At 38.0% G+C, this 23,429-nt stretch overlaps 1 protein-coding gene across 2 annotated transcripts in view; it reads right to left on the bottom strand.

The window, feature by feature from the left end:
• Nucleotides 1-23,429, bottom strand: part of GRID2 (glutamate ionotropic receptor delta type subunit 2) — a 763,919-nt gene that overhangs the window by 138,005 nt on the left and 602,485 nt on the right. For both annotated transcript variants that reach the window (XM_054202856.1, XM_054202857.1), the window contains 2 exons: nt 22,778-22,879; nt 5,711-5,908 (listed from right to left, as the gene is read on the bottom strand). In XM_054202856.1, coding sequence (XP_054058831.1) covers nt 5,711-5,908; nt 22,778-22,879 — 300 coding nt within the window. The remainder of the gene's footprint in view (nt 1-5,710; nt 5,909-22,777; nt 22,880-23,429) is intronic.

The raw sequence follows: 23,429 nt of genomic DNA, 5'->3' as shown, positions 1-23,429 counted from the left end.
AATTCGTGGTTTAGATTCTCCAGTGTCTTACGTGAAGCTGTGTTGATGTGCACAGCTGAAAGCACGGCTCCATGAATTCACTTCATGTCCCTTCCTAACAATTTTTTGTGGGTGATGATTTCACTGCCCTTTGCCCATGGGCAGCTGCAAACTCAATCGGTAATCTAAGTAAAAATTTAATCAGAATTGTCCATGGAAACATTCAGATCATACTAGTCTCTATCCTCTGATTACAAAACTTCTGGTCAACAAGTGACTCTGCTAACAAGTCCTAGCTCCACTCAGCAAGTTGCAAAGCAGACATCATTTGAACCGTTTTCTACAACTGTGAATATGAATGTCTTTTAAAAATAATTTACAAATGTGAAAGTCCAGTTCTCTACACCAGTCATTGTCAAACAGGAAAATATGATTCTATTTAATGAATAAGGGTTGTTTTGTTTTGGTGTTTTGGTTTTTTTTACCCCCCTCTTCCCTGAGTGTATATCAAAATGTGAAATAGGAATTCAGGGTTAAAGGAGGTCACATGGAAACAAAAAGTCCTAGACTTAGCCCTTGCTGTTTAACTTTGGCTGCGTTATTAATTATTAGCATGTTACTAAATTACTTCCCGACCACATTAGAATATTGTGAGGTGCTAATTCAAGTTGTATTTGTAAGATGTTTAAAGGTTGTCCACTGAAAAGCAATATCATAAATAAAGATACTTTTACCAAATAATGGATTACTCTAGGACTGAATCACTAATAGATTTTTTTCTGCTTTTTCCCCCTTTTTTTAAAGATAAACATATTTCTCCATGAAATACATTGAAGGGCATTGCATGAAGAAGAACACTACTTGGTATTTGTGGAAATACTGCTTCTATTTTACGTCTCTCCAAATTCCCCAGCATTATGGTTCCACTCTGGTTATCAGCCATCTATGACAGAGGAACAACGTCATCCTAATGGAAATGTTGGATTTCCTTTGTCAAACTGCAGCAGCAATTGTGATATAATTATGTCTTGCGGTTAAAGAGTGGTAGTAAAGTAAAACATAGAAAGAGGAGAGATAAGTCCTGACTTCACAGTACTCTGAGTTACGCTGGAATACGACAACTCAAATTCTTTACTTACCAAATCGAATCATAAACACCAGTTTCCTAGAAAACTTAGTGTTTAGCACAAAACCAAGCTTAAGCTTAACTTAATAGTTGACTTACTGACGGTGAGCATTCTTAATTACATATAGATTCTGTCAACTTGTATCAAAATTGTAAGATGAAAAAAATTAAATGCTTGTCATTAACATGTCACATTGGATCAGAGAAGATGTCAGTTTGAAGAAGTCAAGGTTCACTTAGTGCTTCTGAGATAGAAAGGCGAATGCATGCAATTATGCCAATATTCAGATGGAAAGCTGCCAATCTGAATTATAAACATGTAAAACTTTCCACTCACTAAGTTTTTGCAGTGCCAAAATCAACCAACTATCAACATCTCAGATGTCTGTTTAACACGTTTCTGATGAATGAAACCGTGACTCCTGAAACTGACTGACTGAAAAAAACAGCAGAGGGCATTATTTTTCTTTATGTAACCTGCTTAGGAATTTATCCTAAGGTCATTGTAGGGCAACATTACCAGAATCAGAAACTCCAAAATAAATAACCAGATGGGTCTGATAGCATTGTCACTGGTGTCACAGAACCAGCTCATCAGCAAAGCCTAGAAATCCTTGAAATGCCCCTATGCTATTGCTTAAGCAAGCACATCTCGTACACATAGAAAGCAATCTTATGATGATTCCTGTGGTTCACGATCAAGAACGGGGAAAATAAATGAATCTACTTTAAATTGTTCCCATGAGGCCTTTCATTTTATTCCTTTTTAATGTTAAATCAAGTTTCAACGAATGCTGGAAGCAATAAACCACAGTCCCACATGTTATGCAGTTATTAATATGGACATGCAAAAATTAATCAGAGAGACATTTTTGCTCAAGTTAACACACATACATCCAAATAATTCTCCTTTTACTCAGCTGTTCTCTTTTCTTCTGACTTTGTCCTCCCTGTGTGTTTTCCTCCTTTCTATGCTACTCCCCTTAGGAAGATGCGTTGAAAAAAAAAGAGCCTTATAAGAGGCTACTACTTGGCTTGCAGATTCTCTTAGAAATATTTAGGCTTGTATTTAGTTTTCCTTTTCTGATGGACCTAAGTGTAATCAGGCAGTTTTCTCTATGCTATTTGCTTCATGATGGCTCCTCATTAGAAAAAAAAAATCCTAGCAATCAAGGTAGCATGGAGAACTGTGGGAAATAATGGTTGATGGATGTCAGTATCACTGGGAAGTCCAGAGCTGTGCTAGAAAGCCTACTGTCCTCTCCCAGAAGTGTCATTAGCCACTTCTCTTGCCTGTCACGCAGGCTCATCGCTCTGGTGATGTGGACTTCAGGGCCACCAAAGGAAGCACTATGAACAGTGCTAGTACTGTTTGCAGCCTTGAAGTCCTCGGCACAAGGAGGACATGGACCTGTTGGAACAGGTCCAGTGGAGGGCCACAAAGATGATCAGAGGGCTGGAGCACCTTTGCTATGAGGATAGACTGAGAGAGTTAGGGTTGTTCAACCTGGAGAAGAGAAGACTCCAGGGAGACCTTATGGCAGCCTTGCAGTACCTAAGGTCCCTTCTAACCTGAACCATTCTATGATTCTATGAAAACACACAGATAACTAACAGCAAGAGAAAGATTTGCGGTAAAGCGCTGCTCCCCTGAGATGGTTTTAACTTCTCCACAAAAAGCTGCTGCTCTCTGAACTAATCCTTTTTCAGTTTGTGAGCTGAAGCTCTGTGGGATGCATTGAAAGCCCATGTCATTTGACAGGAGTGGGGCAAGAGCACCACGTGCCTCTCAAAGAGTATTTAGCCTCCGTAGACCTTCTGGTTCAGGCGCTCAGGAAACAGAAAGCTTTCCATAGCATGGTTACATTCAGTTTATTTTGACAGGAGAAGGTGTATGGAGCAAGGGGGTACCAAATATAGGTCTTGACAACCAAAGGAGGGGAGACTTGAATCAGTTTCCAAATACAAATTAAAGACCAGTTGCTTTGATCTGCTGATTCCAGCTCCTATTTTAGCAGTCAACAGGGACCTTGTCTTCAAAGCTGGAACAGAATGAACTTGGCATAGGCTCACATCTGTGAGGCCAACTGTGGACCCAGGGCATGTATTTGGCACTGCAGGGCTTCTGCCCAGCACTGCAGCGCAAGCAGGGATGCTGCAAACAGCAGCAGCCCGGGACTGCTCTCACTCACATGGGAACCAGCATCACAGCCCGCCGCACGCTGAAGCAGATTCATGCAAACAGTGTACGTTGACCTTGAACACAGAAATTATGCGCTTGCTGCAGCAACTGCCATTTCATACGGCACATCTTCTGTAGTGGCCACATACATCCTTCTCAATGAGATGTACTCAAAAAGAGAAGGCAGCTGTTTTCTGTTACCCTTGAGTGGGACTTGTCTTTTGCAGAAACACGTTGTTCCCAACTCATTGCTGGCTCATGCACTAACAGGCAAAGAGCACTCTCTCTGTTCCTGGATTTCCTCCACATGTTGGCCAGACCATCATGTAAGGCTTCATTGGGAAAACAAGGCAACATTCTGTTTTAAACAGGTTAGACCTATAATTTAAAATTATTCTCTGCTCCTTTGCTTCCCCTGACAAAGTTGCCAAGCAGATAGATATTTGAGTTCTGGAAGCAGAACTCAGTTCACAGTAAATAAGAAAGCAGCCTTTCAAGAACAGCTTGCACTTGGTAAGGGGTAGATATACACTGGCTGCTTGCCCAGAGGTTCTCTTTTACCTTAAGAGGCAGAGAGAATGGGAGAGAAGGACACAGTGAACATTTACTGTTCATTATATAAGGGGTAAGGAAGATAAAAAATTATACACTGCCATAGTATTGGGAAAATATGCTTTTTGAATTCCAAATGCAGTTCCATTAGCTCTTCATACTTTCTAACTGTACAGAAAGATTTCATATCCATTAATACTCATCTAAAGCAAAATTATAGCAGACTGGTAGATTTGTTCCACTCACAACACCTATTTACAGAACTAGGTGGTCACCACCTTAAGGGTATTATTAGAGTTATATGAGTCCTGCCTACTAAGGGGACAAGAATGCCATACATATTTTTCAGTGAACCTTTTGATTTCAGTTGTTATGAGTTCTGCCTTATGAATCATTCATTTCAAATAAATAAAAAATGTTCCAGACCCATTTCCATCTCCAGAGCCATCTAGGACTAAGAACGCTCCAGCCTGTGTTATGCAGTGGCCTACTGAGTCCTTTGCCAAGTACTGTGGAGAGTAGGGTATAGTATAACAACAGATTGAAAAACCAGAAAAAATGATAAAAATAAATCAATAGGCCATTGTAGTGTTACATCTCATGATTAGACAAGGGATTTTTGTTGTTAAAGTTTAGAAGATGGAGGAAAATATACTTCTCGAAGTGGCTCCAGTTTACCATCTATGATCACAGCATTCCACCTTCCAGCTTTGTAAAGGCATAGGGAGATGGCAAAGGAAGTTCATCACTACCGTGTAGATGTATGAACTGTGCCACGGGTGTGGCATGTGTTTTCTATTCCAACAGGCTTCCTACTGCTCAAGAAGGCAGAACGGTTTAAACCTATCACTAATTTTTTTTGTTGTTGTTGTTATGGGGATTTTTTTCCCCTTTTATTTATTTCCTTTACTGCAAGACTTATTGTCCAGCATTTTTCTAACTTTTAGCTGAAGTATTTAATGATTACGTCTTGTATCTGACTGCATTGCTGCTTACTCTTTGCTGTGATTAACAATTAAATTCCACCTGCAGATTTGGAAAAGCACTTCCATAAACAACCAGTAGGTTATTTACATTAATATTTACTGCAGTTATTTAAGGAAAAATGACAAATGTAGGTCTCTCTAGCTGTAAAAGCTGCCTCTCCAGGTTGACTAAGAGCAAGTAAAATATATATCTTCACAGCATAAATGAGACATCAGCACAATAAAGTCTGCACAGCCCTGTCTTTCTCTCTTAATCGAAGAAACTGCAAACAGACAAGATGTGAAGAGCAAGGGAAAAAAAAAAGGCACATTTATTTGGTTTAATTTATGATACAATATTGAACATTTAATGTAAAATTAAGTAAACTAAATGGTTTATTAATTACAGAATAGAGAACATACTACTCTTAATTCATACATCTACATAATGTGTTATTATATATCAATAAAACATTTTCTGTTGATTATATACTTCATGTATTCATCACACCAACATTTTTCTAAGTGCTATACATTATTTATGTAATGTATCACTAATTACTACAAGACCAATTTTTCCTCTTTCAAACAGCCTCTTCAACTCATTTGTGTCAGGTCTTGCCAAACTAATTAGGATGCTGTGCATCACATTATTTGACTGTATTCAGATTTCATACTGCTGTACTTTGGTTGGAGAAAAGGGATTGCCCTGCTTCTTAAACAGTTACCAGCACGCACTATTTCTAGGTTTTTCTTTACTGCCCAATGCGCCTGGGCATTCTGTCAAATGATGGTGACAGGCAACAAACAATGTGCTATCGCTGACTCTTTAAAACAGGTTACGGGCTGATGCAAACATAGTATACCACATATTATTTAGCTTTAGTAAGCTATTAATAACCTTACCTTAAATACCAGTTCTCCTATCAGTCCGTTCCATGACCCATCATCCTGAGGACTCCCGTATTTGTGATCCGGTGCCACATAAATTTCGTATTTAAAGCCAAGGTACGTGGCCAAGGCTTCCAACACATCTATTGAGAAGCCTTGATACTTCTTCGGTTTTCCCAGAACGTTTTCAGACACCATGACAAAGGGCTCTTCCTAAATACAAAAAAAAAAAAAAAAAAAAAAAAAAAAAAAAAAAGGAGGCAACTGTTTGTAAAGAAATTACATGCCATATTCGGGTGCCGGTTTTTGGGGTTTTTTTAAAAGTAAAGGAAGAACTATTTAAATACCGTGTATACAAAACTTTGCTACAACACATTGTCAGCAGTGCCTCTTGCATCCTGCAAAATTCTATTTTGTTATGTATTTACTTCAGCAGAGAAATTTTCTTCCCTGCTATGTATTTCAGAAGTAAATCATCTGTTGTAACATTACAACTGAAACGCTTTTCAGTAACGCCTTCTGTCTGCACTTATGCTCAGCAGGGCAGACATGGGCTCACATGTCTGTCCATAAATACGGAGGATTCTACAACACTGCCAGCTTCCACTGGCTGCGTAAACCCTGTATCTGATAAACACAAGTACTAATTCATGCTGTAAGGAATGAAAAACATGGCAAAATGGGCCGTACCACAGAAACATGCATTTCTCTTGTCCTTCTACTGTAATCTGAATCTGAATATAAACTGATTGACTTTAAATAGTTCTACCCGAAGAGCATCCATTTGATTAGTTTCAAGAGAATCAATTATGGGACTTAAGTTTGTCCATAAGACCAATCGGTGAATATTCATCAAAAAGATGACCATAATAAAGGATGCAAACAGATACTGAAAGTTGGAATTAGTAAGATTTCCAAACAATATGCTTTTCTTTTCCTTTTCCCCAAGATCTGTAATTGTTCTCTCCATTTTTTTAAATTAATATTTCTAATAACATTCTCAGAATGAGACCATTTTTTGGCTAACTTTAATTTCTTTTTTCCCCTCTGCATTATTCTTCCTGTTGAGTATTTCATTTCTAGACATTCTCCTTCACATCTTTTTAAAATGAAACACAAAAAGAGATCATATTTCTGACCACAAAAAATATATTTACCATAGATGGATCTCACTTTTGGTTGTTCTTTATTTTCTCCAAGAACATCTGTCTGATCTACCTAAGTAGAGCAAAAGTATCAAATCCCCCCAAAAAGCATGAAGGCACTGTAACTTAGGTGTTTTTTTTTTTTTTTTTTTTTTCAAATATCCTACATTTCTTCCTTCTAATTCTTTACATGGTACTGTAATTTAATATGAGTTCATCAGAAACACCTATTCTGAGGTGCAAAAAGTTAGTTCTGGCTTGTCATGGCTTGGCCATGACAGGCACCTGAAATCACTTCCTGACTACTTCCTCCTAGTCTGCATAACCCACAAGCAGATAGATGAAACCAGAATTGCTTTTCCATAGTATTTGTGGCCCTAACTTTATCTGTATCTCCAGATGCATTTTTGCTGGAGTTTAAATGATTTTTTAAAATTATTATTCTACTACTCATCTCTGCCAATGACTTTGAAGCCAAAGTACTTTTCACAAATATCTCACTAATACCTCACTAAATAGTTTTAGTTTCCTAGTATGTCACTCTATATGAGCAGGTATCACTGAATTGCAGGCAGGATGTTCCTGGAATAAGAAAGCATCATTTGTAAATACTTGAGTTAACATTCATGAGGATAGCCACATGCTGAGGATGCTGCCAAAGAAGCGAGGATGCAACCAGACCACGCTGGGCAGGATGTTGTTTTCTGACTGCAGAAAATCCAGAAGAACAAACCAAAACCCCCCAAAACCAAGCCAAACCCCAAACCCAACCAAACAAAAAAATATCAGGGGAAAAAAAAAAAAAGCAGAAGGGTTGACAGTCTCAAGTTATTATTTCCCAGTTGTCACACAGAATTTCTTTCTTCTAAATTTTCCAAGATCAGCCAAATAGAAAAACAGAGGACAAGTGTAAATGAATTTTTGAAGTAGTACTCCAGCATCTGGTTTCCAAGAATATTGAAGAAATTCAGACTAAGTTGATGAAAACCTCTCCTAAATGAAAACACAAATCAGCTTTGCTGATCACTTGGATGAGAGATTACCTACATAAAGACTCTAAACTGCTGGAAAAAAATGTTTCCACAGAAAAATAAATATTGTAATTTATCAATCTAAGCACATTATGCACAAAATTCTTAAGATTTGTGTGTACAAATTGTATTTTAGAAGTTTATAATTTTCATATTAGAAAGGATTTATTCTTATAACTTCTAAGTTATTAGAAAATCATAGAATCATAGAATCATAGTTGCTCATAAAAATAGAAACTAGAAAATAGCAGCTAGAAAATAGTTGCTCATAAACTATATTTTTATTCAGTTAGTTAAAAAGCAATTGCTAATTGTACTGATTTAAAACACTGTTTAAAAGACAGTGTCTCATGACTAAGTTCAGTCTTTTATTAAGCTATGTAATATTGTTTGCTGTTGAGAGATTTACAAGAACCCCCAAGTGTCCAGTGTGCTATACATTTAATGAAATACAAATAATCAAATAGCTTTATGCAAAGCAACTAACACTTCCCAATTTCTGTTGAAGCCTGGAGCAGCAAAATATTTAATCACATTCTGAACAAAACAAAACAAATCTATAGCTATGTGTTTTTTGTAATTGTCTACATTTCTCAGAAGACATTGAAAGAGGACAAAAATATTGGTCTTGACTTTTTCCCCCCCATAAAAGCTGCAAGCTGAAACGATGCCAATTGCCTTTTTGTACACTAGGAGCTTCTATGGAAAGAGACATACATTCCTACAATATTCATGTAAAAATAATTGTCTCCAGCCTTGAGAAAACAGATCTTGTAGAAAGAAAATACACAAAACAAAACCAGCCAATACATTTCTCACCTACTGAACAGAAAAGTAATTAGAACAAAAAATAAGCTCTTAGAAAGTCGGTGTCAAAAACTTGCAAGCTAACAAATGAGTTTGGAGGTGGCAAAATTCACCTGGATGATGAAGCTTCCATTCAATCCCAATAAATTCAAGAGAATCCTGATACACTTTCTCTCCAAAGCAAGTGGCAATTCAGACTACATAAGCAGGTCTTTCTCAGAGAAGGCATACAATCACCATCCTTGGAGATGACCTTGGAGACGCTCAAAACTCACCTGGACACAGTTCTCAAAACCTGCTCTAACATTAGCCCTGCTTCACAGAGATGCCACCCAAGGGTCCCTTCAAACCTAAATTCTTCCAGGATGCAGTGAAGTGATCAAAGGGCAGGCACTGTTCCTGCTTCTCCTTTTTTCCACTTTTGGAGACACCTCTCTAGGGGATTGATGAGCCTCTGTGGGGCAAGAGCAGACTTCACAGCCTGTAAAGTCAGGGAAGTCTAGAAAAGCAAAGAAGTCACAATGTGCATGACTGAGGAGGAAAAAGAAAAGGAAATGAATGGATTGCTCTCCCTTAACTTCTTGGTTTTGCAAGATGGACCATCTGCCTCACTGGACCCCATAGCCATCAGATATGTTTAGGAGGTGGCTTTGCATCCAACCTCAATGAAGATCCTTTAAGAGAGGAGCTACTTTCCTTTTACTTTACCCACAATGTGCCTCCTTGTCAAGCCAATGCAGCACTACAAAGCCCGTGATAAGGGCCCTTTCTCAAAATAGCTCTGCGGTTATCACTGTCTGGTTTCTTCGTGGAACCTAAGCTGTGCTGCCCTGATACAGAGGAGGATGTGTTTAAAACTTGATGTGGATCAAAGGATTTTAGAGCGTTGTGGGTTAACCCTGGTAGACAGCTAAGCACCACACAGCCAATACCACCTGCAGCAAAATGAAAGTCGACAGCAAACAGGTAAAGTTGATACTGGGTGAAGCTGTACATATTGCTTTTTACAACTGTAAGAAGGCAAAGTCTGGTTCCAGAGATGATTACCCCCTGAGCAAAAGAATCTGCAAAAAGCTAGCAGACTAGCACATCTTAGGAAGGAAGGCTAAAGGCAGACCCAAGATTAGGCAACATGGCATAAAAAAAGGAAAGTGTTGCGAAAGCTGACACAATAGTACAAGTACATTCAAGAAAGCTTACAAAAACGCTTGTCTCCATTCATTTACTTATTATCACTAGGTTTATAAAAGGAAGGAAATTTATTTTTAAGGAAGAAAGTACACATACAGACTGACATACGTTATCAACATGCTACATATTAAAACTGATATAATTTAAAATCTTCCTCCCACCAGAGCAACTAGCTACCTTCTCATGAGATAGCTATGGTGATGCTTAGTTCTTTTATTAGAGCAATTCTACCACTCAGCCATCACAAATCTACTCAATTTTTGTCAGATGAGTTGATCTAATTTCCAGTGGTCCAGACAAATGCCAGAGCCAGGACAAGCAATGGAGTACGATCGTACAAGCGTAAGTGAGGAAGTACCAAGAATGTGCCCTTTTTGTTATCAGGGGACGGTTAAGCAGCTCAGACACCTTACCCAAACCTACACAACACTGTGCAACACAATATTATTTGAGCACATTTCACAAATTAGGGTTTATCACTGAAACACTTGGTTGACTAAGAAGAGTTATCATCACCGTTTTCCATGTGCAGAACTGAAATACACAGATTTCATGACTTGTACAGCTGAGAAGTGAATCCAAGTGTGCTGGATCAGGGACAAATGCCTTAACCATAGACTCTTTTCCCTCTATCTTATTTTAACACTTCAAAACATTTTTACTTACATATGTACCTGTGTTCTGGCAAACCATGAATGTAAGAGCAGGAAAACCGATAGAGGAAAGCACATATTAGATGAGAACAATGGAAGGTGGGATCCAAAAATGAGATGTCTAGACTCAGAGAGAGAAAAGTCTTACTCTTGAAAGGACTCCTTGCCACGGTAAAACTGCGAGTGGACAACAGAGACTGTAATGTGCCCTAGTCCAGGGAGAACAGATAGCAGGGCAATATAGGCACAAAAAGAAATGTCCCACACACAAAATCCAGCCCTCAACCTCTGCCCTGAATTTTAAACAGTGGGAAGCAGTGGATAGAGAATTTATTTTGTTAAACATATCAGCGGAAATCAGAGGTTGATCGAGCTTGGAGCAGTCTAGATTCAAGATTAGTAGAAAAAAATGCTGCACTTTATTGCTTTTTTCCAACAGGATAAAGGGATAAAAGTTTTGCTTATTCAGAACTTAGGTTCTGGTGCACATGAAAAAGAAGTAACACGGGGTTTTATAAGCGGTTTAAGAGTCTAAGATTAAAAGTACAAAGCATAGTTTTTATCTACTCTGATTAAATTCTCAGACATATGCCAATAATCTTATATCCTTTATGAGACCACCTAATAAAGTTAAAAATAAAGAAGAGAAGCTTTTGGGCAGAGAAGACCTTCACATTTTACAACAGAAGGAGCAATACTCAAGCTAAATAACAGAAAAGAACAATTGCTCAGAGTTTACCTTGGTTATGTTAATTAATTAGACAATCAAAGAGAAGCATTGGTTTTTACCAATTAATTGCTCCAGAGGTGGGCAATAGTCAAGCAATAGATTCAGGCCTTAGGGGAGGCAGGGAAGGAAAGCAAGAGAACAATTGCTTGTGAAGAGTTCAGGGACAACTTACACGTAGGGAAAAAGTATATCCCTAAACCCAGAGTCTCTATTCAGGATGATTTTTAGCAGCCAGTAGAATAGTGACTTTAAATTCCAAGCTTTGACAGTCATCTTTTAGTTCTTTAATGAACATCAGGTTTTGGAGGTTCTGGTATTCTCGTATAGATTCTCTCTTTTTGGACTAACTACAGAAAACTCTGTTTAAAGAACAGAGTAAGTACCATTCAAATCTTCAACATAGCACTCTAAATACATGAGAGGAAAAAAACGTTGCATTCAGTGGCCTGTTTACAACGAAGTGGTGGTCTCAGCCCAGCTGTTAATGATTTTATGTGCACACCACATCATCAGAAGTTCACTGAATGGGCAATAAGACTGATTTTCTCTGTAATTACAAGAGTAGATTCTGTGGCTTTAAGTTGAGACTTGTTTCAGGATAGAAGCTATACGGACCCATGACACATTTATGAGAGACCTATGCTTGCTTTAAAGATAAAAATGCTAAAAAAAATGCTAGAACGTACTTTATAAATGGAAAAGCAAAAGCAAAACAAAATGTTTGGCATTACTGCCCTGCTCAGCTGAATGCTCTTTTCCCTTTAGCATAGGCAGAAAAACTTCCTAGCCAGGAGGCTATACAGAAATTATTAAGTAAACAAAAAGTTATTGGCTTGTGAGATCAAAGAAACTGATCACTGCTGGGAATTTACAACACATATTGGGGCTTGACTCTAGATGGATGGCCTTCTGTGCTTCTGATATGTTTGGAAGAGAGTTTTGAGATTAGGTTATTACATAGGTGGTTAGAAGTCACGGAGCATAGGAAAATGACCTCTATGTCTACTCGTTAGAAATTTCTGAACACAATGGGATATAATACTTTAATATTGATGCTCTATATTCATTAAATGGGACTTGCTATTCATTAAATCTTCCATTCTTCTCTACTGAAAGTAGAAAGAGAGTGTAAAAAACAGAAGCAAGAAATGAAGCTCAGTTGTGAGCAAGACTGTCAATCTGTACTTAGCACTGATTCTAGAAACAGTGGACAGGCACATTAAATGATTCACAGACCCCAGGCAGAGCCTTAGCAATCACATGAAATAAATATTCACTGTGACACTTTGAAACTTCCATCATCTGCAAATGCTAAGAAGCTGCTCCTAAAACTGAAATTCACTCTCGTTACTGGATCTCTAAACTCCCTTCCAATGGCTGCTGGATAACCAAGCACAGCCATTATAACCGACAAGAAGCACTAAGTCTCATAAACCATAACCAAAACATTTTCAAACACAGGATGCCATTGCCTTGTTGCTAGGCATAATTCCTTTTTTCTTGACTCATAAAATAATTAACCTCCCACTTTTAAATGTTAGCCATTTTGCATTTCTTTCCCCAAAAGACTTCAGTGAAATATGCAGCCCCAAATACTTAATTTCCTCAAGTGCTTTATTGACCACTGTTTTGGGGATTTTATTTGGCTAGGAACAGCACAGCAGCTTGTTATTTTTAATTGAACAGCAATGTACATTACTTCATGTTAGAATCAATGACCAAAATTTAATTGAAACATTTCATTCTCTCATTACAGAAATTCTCCCACTAGCAACAGTTAGAAAAGGTGCTGCAAAACGTAACACTATCCCCACCCTTTAATAACACTAAAACAAAGATGAAGGCTTCAAAACTACAAAATATTTGACAATTAAATATTATACTCATTCAATATCCCATTGTGCCAACGGGCTGTGTAACAGTATTGGCATCAAAAACCACTGTTCTCACATCCCGTGCTTTTCAAATAGACTGATCAGAAAGTCAGTCGTACTAACAGAAAAGACACATTGCCTGCAGCAAGAAGCTTCTTCATGTCCCAGAAGTTGAATACAATATTAAAGGGGATTTTACATTTGACCTTTATTTACCACTGTCCTTATCTGCATGCTTAGTCTCTCGTATTTTTAATGACAGTTTTATTGTCATCTTCAACAAGATGTGAGTTTGTGCTTTCAGTTACAGTACTTTAAACAATATTTTTTCTCCTGAATGAAATAGTGCCTTCTGGATTTATTATGTTATTTAGTGTAGGGCTACAGGGGTAGAAGAAACAAACAAAAAATGTTAGCCTCTCTCCCCAGTACTTCCCGTTGCTCTGCAACAGGACTAAGGCTTCTTTCAAAGCGATCTACGGCAATGTTCTATTAGGATGCAGCCAAGCTTTGTGTATTGATTTTAATTCACGATAATTTAATGCATCTAATAGCTCTTTCTGAACCATTACAGTTGTACGATAGGAATATGGATTGAGACTGGAATCAATTGGAGTGTTTTAGGGTATGTCTAAACAGCACAATGCTAGCTTTAATGTAGCTAGCTCAGATACTGGAATTAGCAAAAGTGTAGTATGGGTATATTAACCTGCTGGGAGCTGCATTGTACTTCTTCCAGCCGCCACGCAAGAGCTCCTATTCATAACGAATCCATATAATACTCCATGACATTGCACTGTCATGCAGTTCACCTTTTCTACCTTTCATAGTATGGAAGGATTATTACAATCAGAGTAAGAACCCCTTTCTGTTTAAAAGCCAAATTTCCTGTGTGCTCTGTGAGCTATACAAATCTCTCTGGAATGCAAATATGCCCACAGAGCAGATGGACAAGGGTCAGTGAGAAGATAAGAGCTAAGGAGCCTTGAGAGGTAGCCCTTGACATACAGATGAGTTAGGTTAGTCCTACCAGGCTTTGCATTGCACCTACCTTACTGTCACACTGTAGCCCCAACTAGTCCCAAAACATTTGAATTCCTTGATATTCACCTCATCTAGTACATAGCACCCGCTACTTTAGAAAAATGAATTGGAAATATTAATTGAAAACAAAAGGGGCTGGGTTTCCCAGCATTAAAGCTTGTAAAACAAATGATCAAAGTAGGCATGTGCGGTGTGAATAACCGTAAGGTTTATGAACTACCTGTTTTAATACAAGCTAAATAGCTTAAAGGGACATAAACCAGCTAATTAAATGTAACTTGTGCCCAGTGAGTAGCAATTTCAATTTGGTCCTTGTACAGGTGTGGTGGGGAGAAGAAGAATGAAAAGACAGGCTCTGCCTCTATCAAGAGGTATTAGCTTCTGTTGCTATAACAATAATTTTAATTATTGGTATTTTGAGGAAATCCCATCACAGTACAGTACCACTTGAGAAAAAAATCAAAATATTTTCCAAAAGCAACTCAAATACATATGCAAATGGTTGCAGACAGAGGAAAACAGGAGGATTATGGAGAGAAGACTCCACCAAACCTAAATCTCTGGCAAAGCACCTAATCAAGGCACGCTCTGCCCCAATGGGTGCTTGTGCCCCAATTACGGTGCTCAGTTATGAACACTGATCAATTGCAAGGGAACGGTTGAAATGGCTTCCGTCCCCATTTTCTGCTTAGCAAAGTAACCCTGACCAGGGCTGGCAACCCTCGGAAGAGAAGCAGGGCAGATGGGTGAGGGCAGGAGGCACTTTGTGAAACTTATTTTCTTCCATCTCTGTTTACGGGTCATCGTTCTTAGTCCCCAAGAAAGAAATGCACAAATTCCACTCCTCTCTCCCTTATTGCTTTAATACTGCCACTTTCTCTGCAGTGATATTAAAGATTCAATTTTTTCAACAAGCACAAGTATATTAAATACAGTGATGTGCATGTAACGATAGCATACTGTCTGCATATGTGGGGGGGAGGAGTAGTATAGAAATATGGAGAATATAATGGCAGAGATCAGTTTACAGAGGTCTGGAAGGGATTAGCATCTCACCTGACTAGCACAGTGTAGAAAGTTTGGGCTGAATTCAGCATATGGCACTAATATGCATTCTGTAAGTTTGTGCCTGTGCGGTAAGCTAGGATGTGTACAGTCAGTGCCAGAAGGCGCCAGAGATTAAGGAGTAACTTTTATATGCTAATAGCTTCTGAAATGCTGGATGGGAGTGCAAGCTAGAAAAATAGTAGGTGCTATTTGTTATGCAGGGTAAGCAAGGAAAAGAGATGAGGAGGGAGAAAGACACATATCAAGTCTTCTCTTGAATGTTCATAATAATTATAACTGCCACATAATGCAATTATTGCCAACTTCGAGCCTTAAAGTTTCTATCTACTTAAGAACACAAGCTAAAAACTTGGGAACTTTAGGAAAAAGCTGTCTCACTGGGGAGCTAGTATTTCCCAGCACTGTCTCCTTGCTTTCTAACAATACCTGGCTCAACTGAAGTCTAGATGTTTTTCCTTATTTTCAGAAATTAAAATGTCTTATGTGAAGAGCATGAGGTAACATAATCAGGCTTAGAACTGCAATAAGAGTGCCTGGTTTTTTACAATTCAATTGTTTCTAAACAGTACCTTCATAAGATGAAACTTTTTACTTAAGAAGCAGTATAAAACACACTATATAGAGTCTGGGGATAACATCATTAGTACGTTTCCTGCATACTCTATATTTAAAAATATCTAAATAACACATAATTCTGACTAAAGTTCCTGAGCAGAGTTGGGTTAACACAAACTGCTTCTGCAAACCCCTCTCCTTAGTTTGTAATTCTCTGTACGTGCTACTATGTTGTTTTACTGCAGTAACACCAACCCATTTTCTTTTATTTGCATAGAAATAGATATAGTTTCATGGAAATGCAAGCTAGAAAGAATCTCTAAAACTTTCTTTCCTTTCTCTGACTTGGGATAAAACTACCTAGACTAGACAAGACAAGACAAACATAACTCTACTCTTCCTGGACACGCCTCTGACAAAGCTGAGCCCACAGCCTTCCTACAACTGAATGCCTAAGTCTTCTTTGCATTACAAAGCGCAATAGGAGCTCTGAGAGCTACTCATACCTTGTGATGGGAAACATTTACTGTAACCATTAATAGTTAGCCTACCCTTAAAATCATTGTGAAAACTTTTGACCAATCAAAGAGTAATTAAGTTCCATTTTTAATTTTAAAGATATGATAATAATTTTTTAGGAGAGTAAAAAGCAATTCATATTGTCAGCACACATTCCAAGCCATTTTAAAAAAATTCTCCTTGCCACTATTATTAAAACCTGTAAAAACGAATGTTTTTAATGTCAAAATTTCAGTTTCAATAAATGCTTGTCCAGAATCATGCCCTGAAATCTGAATTCAAGTTTCCAAATTGGAAAATCTGCCCCATGAAAAGATACTCCAATACGAGCTGACATTTCCACAGATGAAACCAGTCTCGTCACGCATATCTCATACCAAATGACAGCTTTCATGTCAACAACCAGGGTAGCTATGAAGAATAGTAAATAGTGAGCCTAATCCTGTCATGCATCATTACTCCTGATGATTTAATTCATTTACCAATGAAATGAACACCTCTACCACTGCTGCTATAATTTACCAGCAGTTCACTGACCATTTTTATAAAAGGTTCATTCTTTCCAGCTTTTTTTCCAAAGATTAATATGGGCAGCAAAAAGGAAGAGAAATGAAGACACAGGGATTTGTTGCTGCCTAAGACATTATGCATTCTTTACAACCAGCAACAGAATATTCTAAAACTTCGAGTAGTTTTGAAATATTTTAACTACAGCACACATGGCATATACTAAATACATTAATGAGTTATAGCACATAGAGATTTTACGACAGGCTTCAGATAGAATAGACTATATCACTTACAGCTTTTCTGCCATTCAAACTCAGATGTGGAAACAGCTATCAAAGAAGGATTTATCCCTTACAGGTAAAAGACTAAAATATGTTTGCGCGAAACACACATACTACAACTGATGAAGACAGTCAATTAATGTTTCTTAACCTTACCACCTCCTAAGGCATTTCTGCTGCCATAGGAAATTCACTGCAGTGCACCACTATGACGATAATGCTGAGACACAGAGCAACACAGAACTTAGTATAATACATGACTTAATTAACATTATCTTTTAAAAAGATTGTAGGCACTGGTGCATAGAAACTGCAGCCTGACAAAATGAAGAAGGATTCACAGAAGCGCACACTATTCAACTGTGAAAGTGGGGAAAGGGATCAGGACTATGTGGGAAAAGTGAGCACCAAAAAAACCAGGAGAAAATGGAAAAGGTATTATCTATGAGACTATTATGATTGTACACTGTCATAAGATATTTATTGAGTATTTCCTGAGGCATCCCACACACAGTCTTTGCTGCAGTTGATCTTTGCTTTACAGTCATTCACTGATGGTTTTGTCCTGCCATTTTTTTATCCTTTATGACCTTTGACTGTTTGTTCCTCTGCGTATGCTTAAACACTGTCTTATTTCATCTCTCTCATGCCTTTCCTTTTCCCTCTCGCTCTGAAAGCTACTCCAGCTTCTCGGATACTTTGTTTAAACCAGTGTTGGAAGTCAAATCCCAAAGACGGTTTCAGCTTTTAAAACCAGGACTTAGCTTCATATCTTACTTTTTATCTTTTCCCCTTTCAACAGAAAAAGAGACTGAAGATGTAGACCTCCTGACAGCTCGTGTCCCTAAAGATATTGTCTGCTTTCAGGTTTGTTTCTTTCCCAATCTGGGCAACAAATGCGCGTGCATTTAATGCCAACCATTGAGAATTAAAGTAGTCCACGCATGATAATATTTTTCCTGGTGTAAATGATGCTTTTTTTTTTTTTGCTGTGCTTGTCTACCCTTCTGCCAGCCTTCTCAGTACACCATGTCCCACAGTGCCCACCTGGAGCCAAGGGTCACCAAACCGCCTCTGGTCCACTTAGCTCTGTGCAAGTAACGGAGGTAATAACTCTCAAGAAATAGTACATAGGGATGTATGGCAAAGAATAATTCAGTATCGCTTGCTATTATTTTTCTTTCCTGCCTGCGTTTTCAGAACCATCCAGACGTGAAAATACATGCCTACTGTTTGGGAGCTGTATCGAATTTTCATGTAAAGTCACAAATATATTTTGCACCATTAGGAAGTTGTACCTTATGTGCTTTCAGAAAAGGCTCTGTACTTTTCAATCAAAGTGTTAACTCTTTAAAACAGGGAATTTCAAACTTTTTCTCTCTTTCAAACAACAGGGGCCTTTTTAGAAACGTGATTTTGTGAATACCTGCTGGCCTATTCATTGCCAAACAGGCCAAACCTCATTCCATTTCTGATGGCTTAACATTCATATGAATAATTCATTAATTGCCACTACTACTAAGACAATATTATGAGAATATCCACTGTATTCTAGCTCCCTTTCAATAAAACTGAGCCTCTGAAAAAGAGAAGGATAAACTAAAATAGCCAAAATGGATATCTAGCTAAATTTGTTCTTGGACAATTGTTCATTCAAGCCACTCTGAACTTGTTTGGAGTTGTTAGGCTGACCTTTGATTGAGCTGCATTTCAGAAACTCAGAATACATTTCAGATATTCACCAGCAAGCCACTTGAACTTAAAAGTAACTTGTCAAACACAAAGTTCAAACTTCGGCTGCATGAGGGGAAGCAGTCTGAGGCAGAGACGTTTGATATTTAAGGAAGACAAAATAAACCTTTTCTAGAAGCGTAGAAAGCATGGTACTAATCCAAGACAGTTTAAAACGTTGAATCACATGTACACAGGCACGGCCATAGTTCCCCTCAAAATAAAACAAAGAGAATTGTTTCTTATTCCTATTTATGCAAAAGAGAGAATTCCCATTAACTTCAGAGAAGCCAGGATTCACTGCCAAATGAAACCAGAGATTTCCAATTTGGGGACGTACTTATTCTGTCACGGTCACAAAGAGATTTCGATTTGGATCTGCAGATGCATAGCATGTAATTCTTAAATTTATCTAGGGAAAGGCGTTGGTAGATGGATGCAGATGATGAGAATTGTTCAGCACTTGCTTCTTGAAGGACTGCTTTGGGGAAATTAGTCACAATCATTTGTCATTTTCAGACTGCAGAATATTTCATTTTATAATAAGTGTAATGCAGTATAACCCAGGTGTTGCAATTTGCTATCCGCTCAAACTCTACTCCCATTTTTAGAACCAGTCCTTTTCAACCTGAAGGCATAACAAAATAAAATTGGAAGAGGAGAAGGGTTGCTATCTAGAAAGACAGAAGAGAGTCAAAGTATTAACAAAGTAATATTAACTTCTCAAACCTCAATGAAAAAGAAACACATTCATATTCAAGGTTGTTATTATTTTATTTAGCATAAGCCTTCTTGTTTCCCTGGATCAAGACCATACTGTTACAAACTGGCAGAATTAATATCAGTAACTAATCATCCATAGTCAATAATAGATTCTTTACTCTTAACAGAAAGCTACTGACTTAATTGAAGAACTCTGAGAAAGATAGAAAAGGAAGTGTGATAAAGATCATTGCTAAAATAAAGTTGATGGGTGAAATCCCTCCTGCACTCACGAAGGAGAGTCACACATTTTCATCACACAGGTTAAATATGAATGTCTAGTTTTGTCCTATCTAGCAGATATAAAGCCAGATGAACACTGCACTTCCACATATTACTATGGCCTTGATTTACCTGAAAGAATTCTGTTGATTTGTCCAAATTCTAACTTGAAATTTTTATTCTATTTCACAAAATTAATAGCCTTAACAGCAACTATCCTTTGATAATAGCTGTAACATGAAAAGGGCTTAATGAAATTCTAGTCAGTGTCTTTGTTGCCAAGTTTTTCTAAGAGAAAATATTTCTAATTTGAAAAACAACAAATAGAGGGACTAAAAGTCTAATTTTAAAATGAGAGAAAACAAGTATTAATACTTTTCTTATGGCTTTGTTTTATTTCCAGTGCTATGGCATCCCAGCTAAGAGTCCAAAGAAATTCAAGTATTACATCTATTTATTCATTCTGTTCTAGTAAAAATAATATAATTGCACCATTATAATAAGCTGTGTGAATAAAGATGGGAACCAAGCTATAATTAGCAACAAGTAAAGGTCCTATAAATTTATCCTATAGCAACATATAGGTTTGCAGTAATGATATACTAATGACAGCTATATTTTAAGTCTCTAAGACTTAGAAGCCAGCATACCCTCATGAATAACACTTACTTATACCTAGTAAGAGCAGTAAGAGAAACTGCTAAAGGGTAAGCACCCTAAATAAGGCTCTGTCTCCCACAGGGGTGGCAGCAACATCTGAGAATATCCAAAGATTAGAAGAGGTCAGAAATAATTAGCACTTCGCAATTCTGGCATCTGCACTGTCCAACTTCTCTTCAGGCTTTCGGTTAGGAGCTTGATTTTCTGTCAGTGTCTGTCTGTCTGTCTGCCTGCCTCTCTCTTTCTCAGCCAGTAGAGTTTGTGAATGAGGGAAAAACGGTATTTAATCTTCCTGATTTCTGGCATTTGGGGGAAAGTACCATCAGTCAAGGGAACTGCTAGTGATAAATATTGTTTCTGGCTCATGAGTTTAAATATTTGCTTCCTCCCTTCATTCACGAAGTTTACAACTTCCTTGCCTCTCATCTTTGCTGAGTAAAATCAAATGAACCTCGATTTGTCGTGTATTTCACAGGTGGTTTTATCTAGATTGGACTGACCAGCCATGCAAAGTTCTACAATTTCAAGAGGATAAAGGAAGTTTTATGCTATGAAGCCAGTATGAACCATTTGCCTCTTCCCCATATAGTGCCTTCAGTGCACATTCAACATCACAATGAGAGTCAGTTAATAAGTTAGCAGATTTTAGCACAGCACAATTCAGACTAATTGTGTTTTTCACTAGTTGTGCATGGAAGTGCTCTAAAACTGCCAACAAAACCAAATGGGTTTTGTGTGCTCACGTGAGGCAGCATGTGAGAACTGCAGTAAGGAGACTGAACTGCCATGTGCTGTGTGCTGAACTTTAAATATCTGCCTTCTGTTTTTATTATTAATATAGAATCCTATCAGCATAACTAATGACATTTTTGCATTTTTGCAAGTTGCTAAATATTCATGCTATAATGACTTGAAAGAAGAATGCTCTCTGGCAAGCTAACTAAAATAACTGGGGATGAAATCAGAATAGACTGGGGAGAGAAGGAAGAAGAAGAAATAAGAAAGAAAAAAAAAGTCCAAGACTCTAATTTGAATTTATTTTGCTAGACAACATCCACAGATCATTTTTGTCAACAGAAAATTATACTGAATCAATTAACGTGATTATCGGGCAAAATACAAAGACCAGCCACTGCCACCATGATGCTATTTTGATGAACATGCAATCAAAGTGTAAAAAAGCCCACCCTACTGCTTTGCTTTTTTCTATGCATTTATCCTTCTTATTTGGTTTGGGGTTTTTTGTTTTGTTTTGTAGATATTATCACAGGAAGTTCTCTAGTGTGCTAAGAGCTGGAATGGACTGGATGCCCTGACAGATAATAGCTTTTAAAGACCTGTAAAATAATAGGAGGGGTACAAAAGTGCTCTGTCTGTGGCACTGACATGCTCTGATGATTTCACTTTCCACCCCTGACGAGCCTTTTCCTTCAAGATGCAACGTCAGCAATACAAACTGTGGAAACCACTCTTGCCTTGTTCTTTATAAGCAAGCGGTCAGGCCCTCAAACACCAAATCGGTGATGAAAAACATGAGCAGATAGTAGAGAGAGGGAAGTAGCTCAATATAACCTTTACAGTTCTGCAGCCCTGGGTCAACTCTGTGTTTGGGCATCAGTCCAAAGAGGCCTATACATCTCATATTCATTTCTCTTTCTTTATTTCTTCCTTTTTTTCCCCCCACTCTAACAACTCTATGGCAGGGAATACACTGGCCTCATATCACAAAATACCTTCCTATGCTGGCAGACATTTTCTGTTCAGCTTTAAACCAACAGCTTTGCTGCAGCTGCTTAATGCAAGGTGTCCGCACAGGGGAAGAACCCGGCCGAAGAATAGCTGAGCGGGGACAGCAGAGTTTTACTGAACTGACATTACTCACCCTAAAGTTGATCTTGAATATTTTCCGAGCGCGGCAATTTGTGTCAGACTGCACTCAATTTGGCAAAGTAATTGGAAGGCAGCTACATCTTATGAATCATTTAGAGTTTCAACTAGATAACTTTAGCTAGCAGGGCACTTGAAGTTGCCCTTTATGAGTCCATATGGTTGTGTTATCTAATCTAGCATGTGCCTGTGGAAGAAACGGGTTTTAATGTGTTTGATTCGCCCCTTGAAATGAACTGTACTGATAAATAATTTTATTTTCTGGAAATTGCTTCATTGCTCTGATATTGACAAGCTGAAATCAGACACTCGAACATCAACTAAGTTCTTGGTAAAATGGTGTACTTAATAAAAAGGTGAGGCAAGAGGGAGAAAATACATTCCTCCGAGGCAAAAGGATGAGGATGCTTACCAGCACAGTGACCACACGCAGAACCACTCCTCGCATGTTATTCTCCAACTTTCTGTCTGTTAGTGACCCATTCAGACCAGTGATGGGATTCCAGCAGCCGAGCTGAAAGAGAAAACAGAAGTCGTTTCCTCATTGCCCATAAAACTTTGCCAGTCATTCCTCTTAGGCAGCTTTAAGCAGGATCGTACAAAATAAACAGAACACCTTCTGGAATCAATGGGATGGAAAGTCAGGGAAGGGTTTGCGCACAGATTCATCTTTAAATTGCAAATGAAGCAATTAGGGATATCAGTTTGTGCTTTTAAATACCAGTGTGCAATGGATGACAGCATCCAGGGATTAGGGGTATATGTACTGCTTTAGAAGAGCTCAGAGAGGACTTCTATATTAATGAAAAACATTTAAAAAGTAGTATGGCTCTAACAATACTTTTACCTTACTTTCAGTGATGCACTAATTGGAGAAATAATAGCTGCCATAATTTTAGCACGCTGTCTGCTCCAGCCCATCTTTCCTAGAGGAACTCTGACGAAAGGAATTACACTAGTTTTAATTAAAGCTTATACTACTCATTAATAATGAAGCAGCAGTGATTTTTAGCCAGGTTAAAAAGCACATTTAAAGGTGATTGAGGAAAAGACCGTTGGATAGG

This window comes from Rissa tridactyla, chromosome 5 (assembly GCF_028500815.1).
Source record: "Rissa tridactyla isolate bRisTri1 chromosome 5, bRisTri1.patW.cur.20221130, whole genome shotgun sequence".
NCBI lineage: Eukaryota > Metazoa > Chordata > Aves > Charadriiformes > Laridae > Rissa > Rissa tridactyla.
This window is presented reverse-complemented; position numbering and strand designations above follow the sequence as displayed.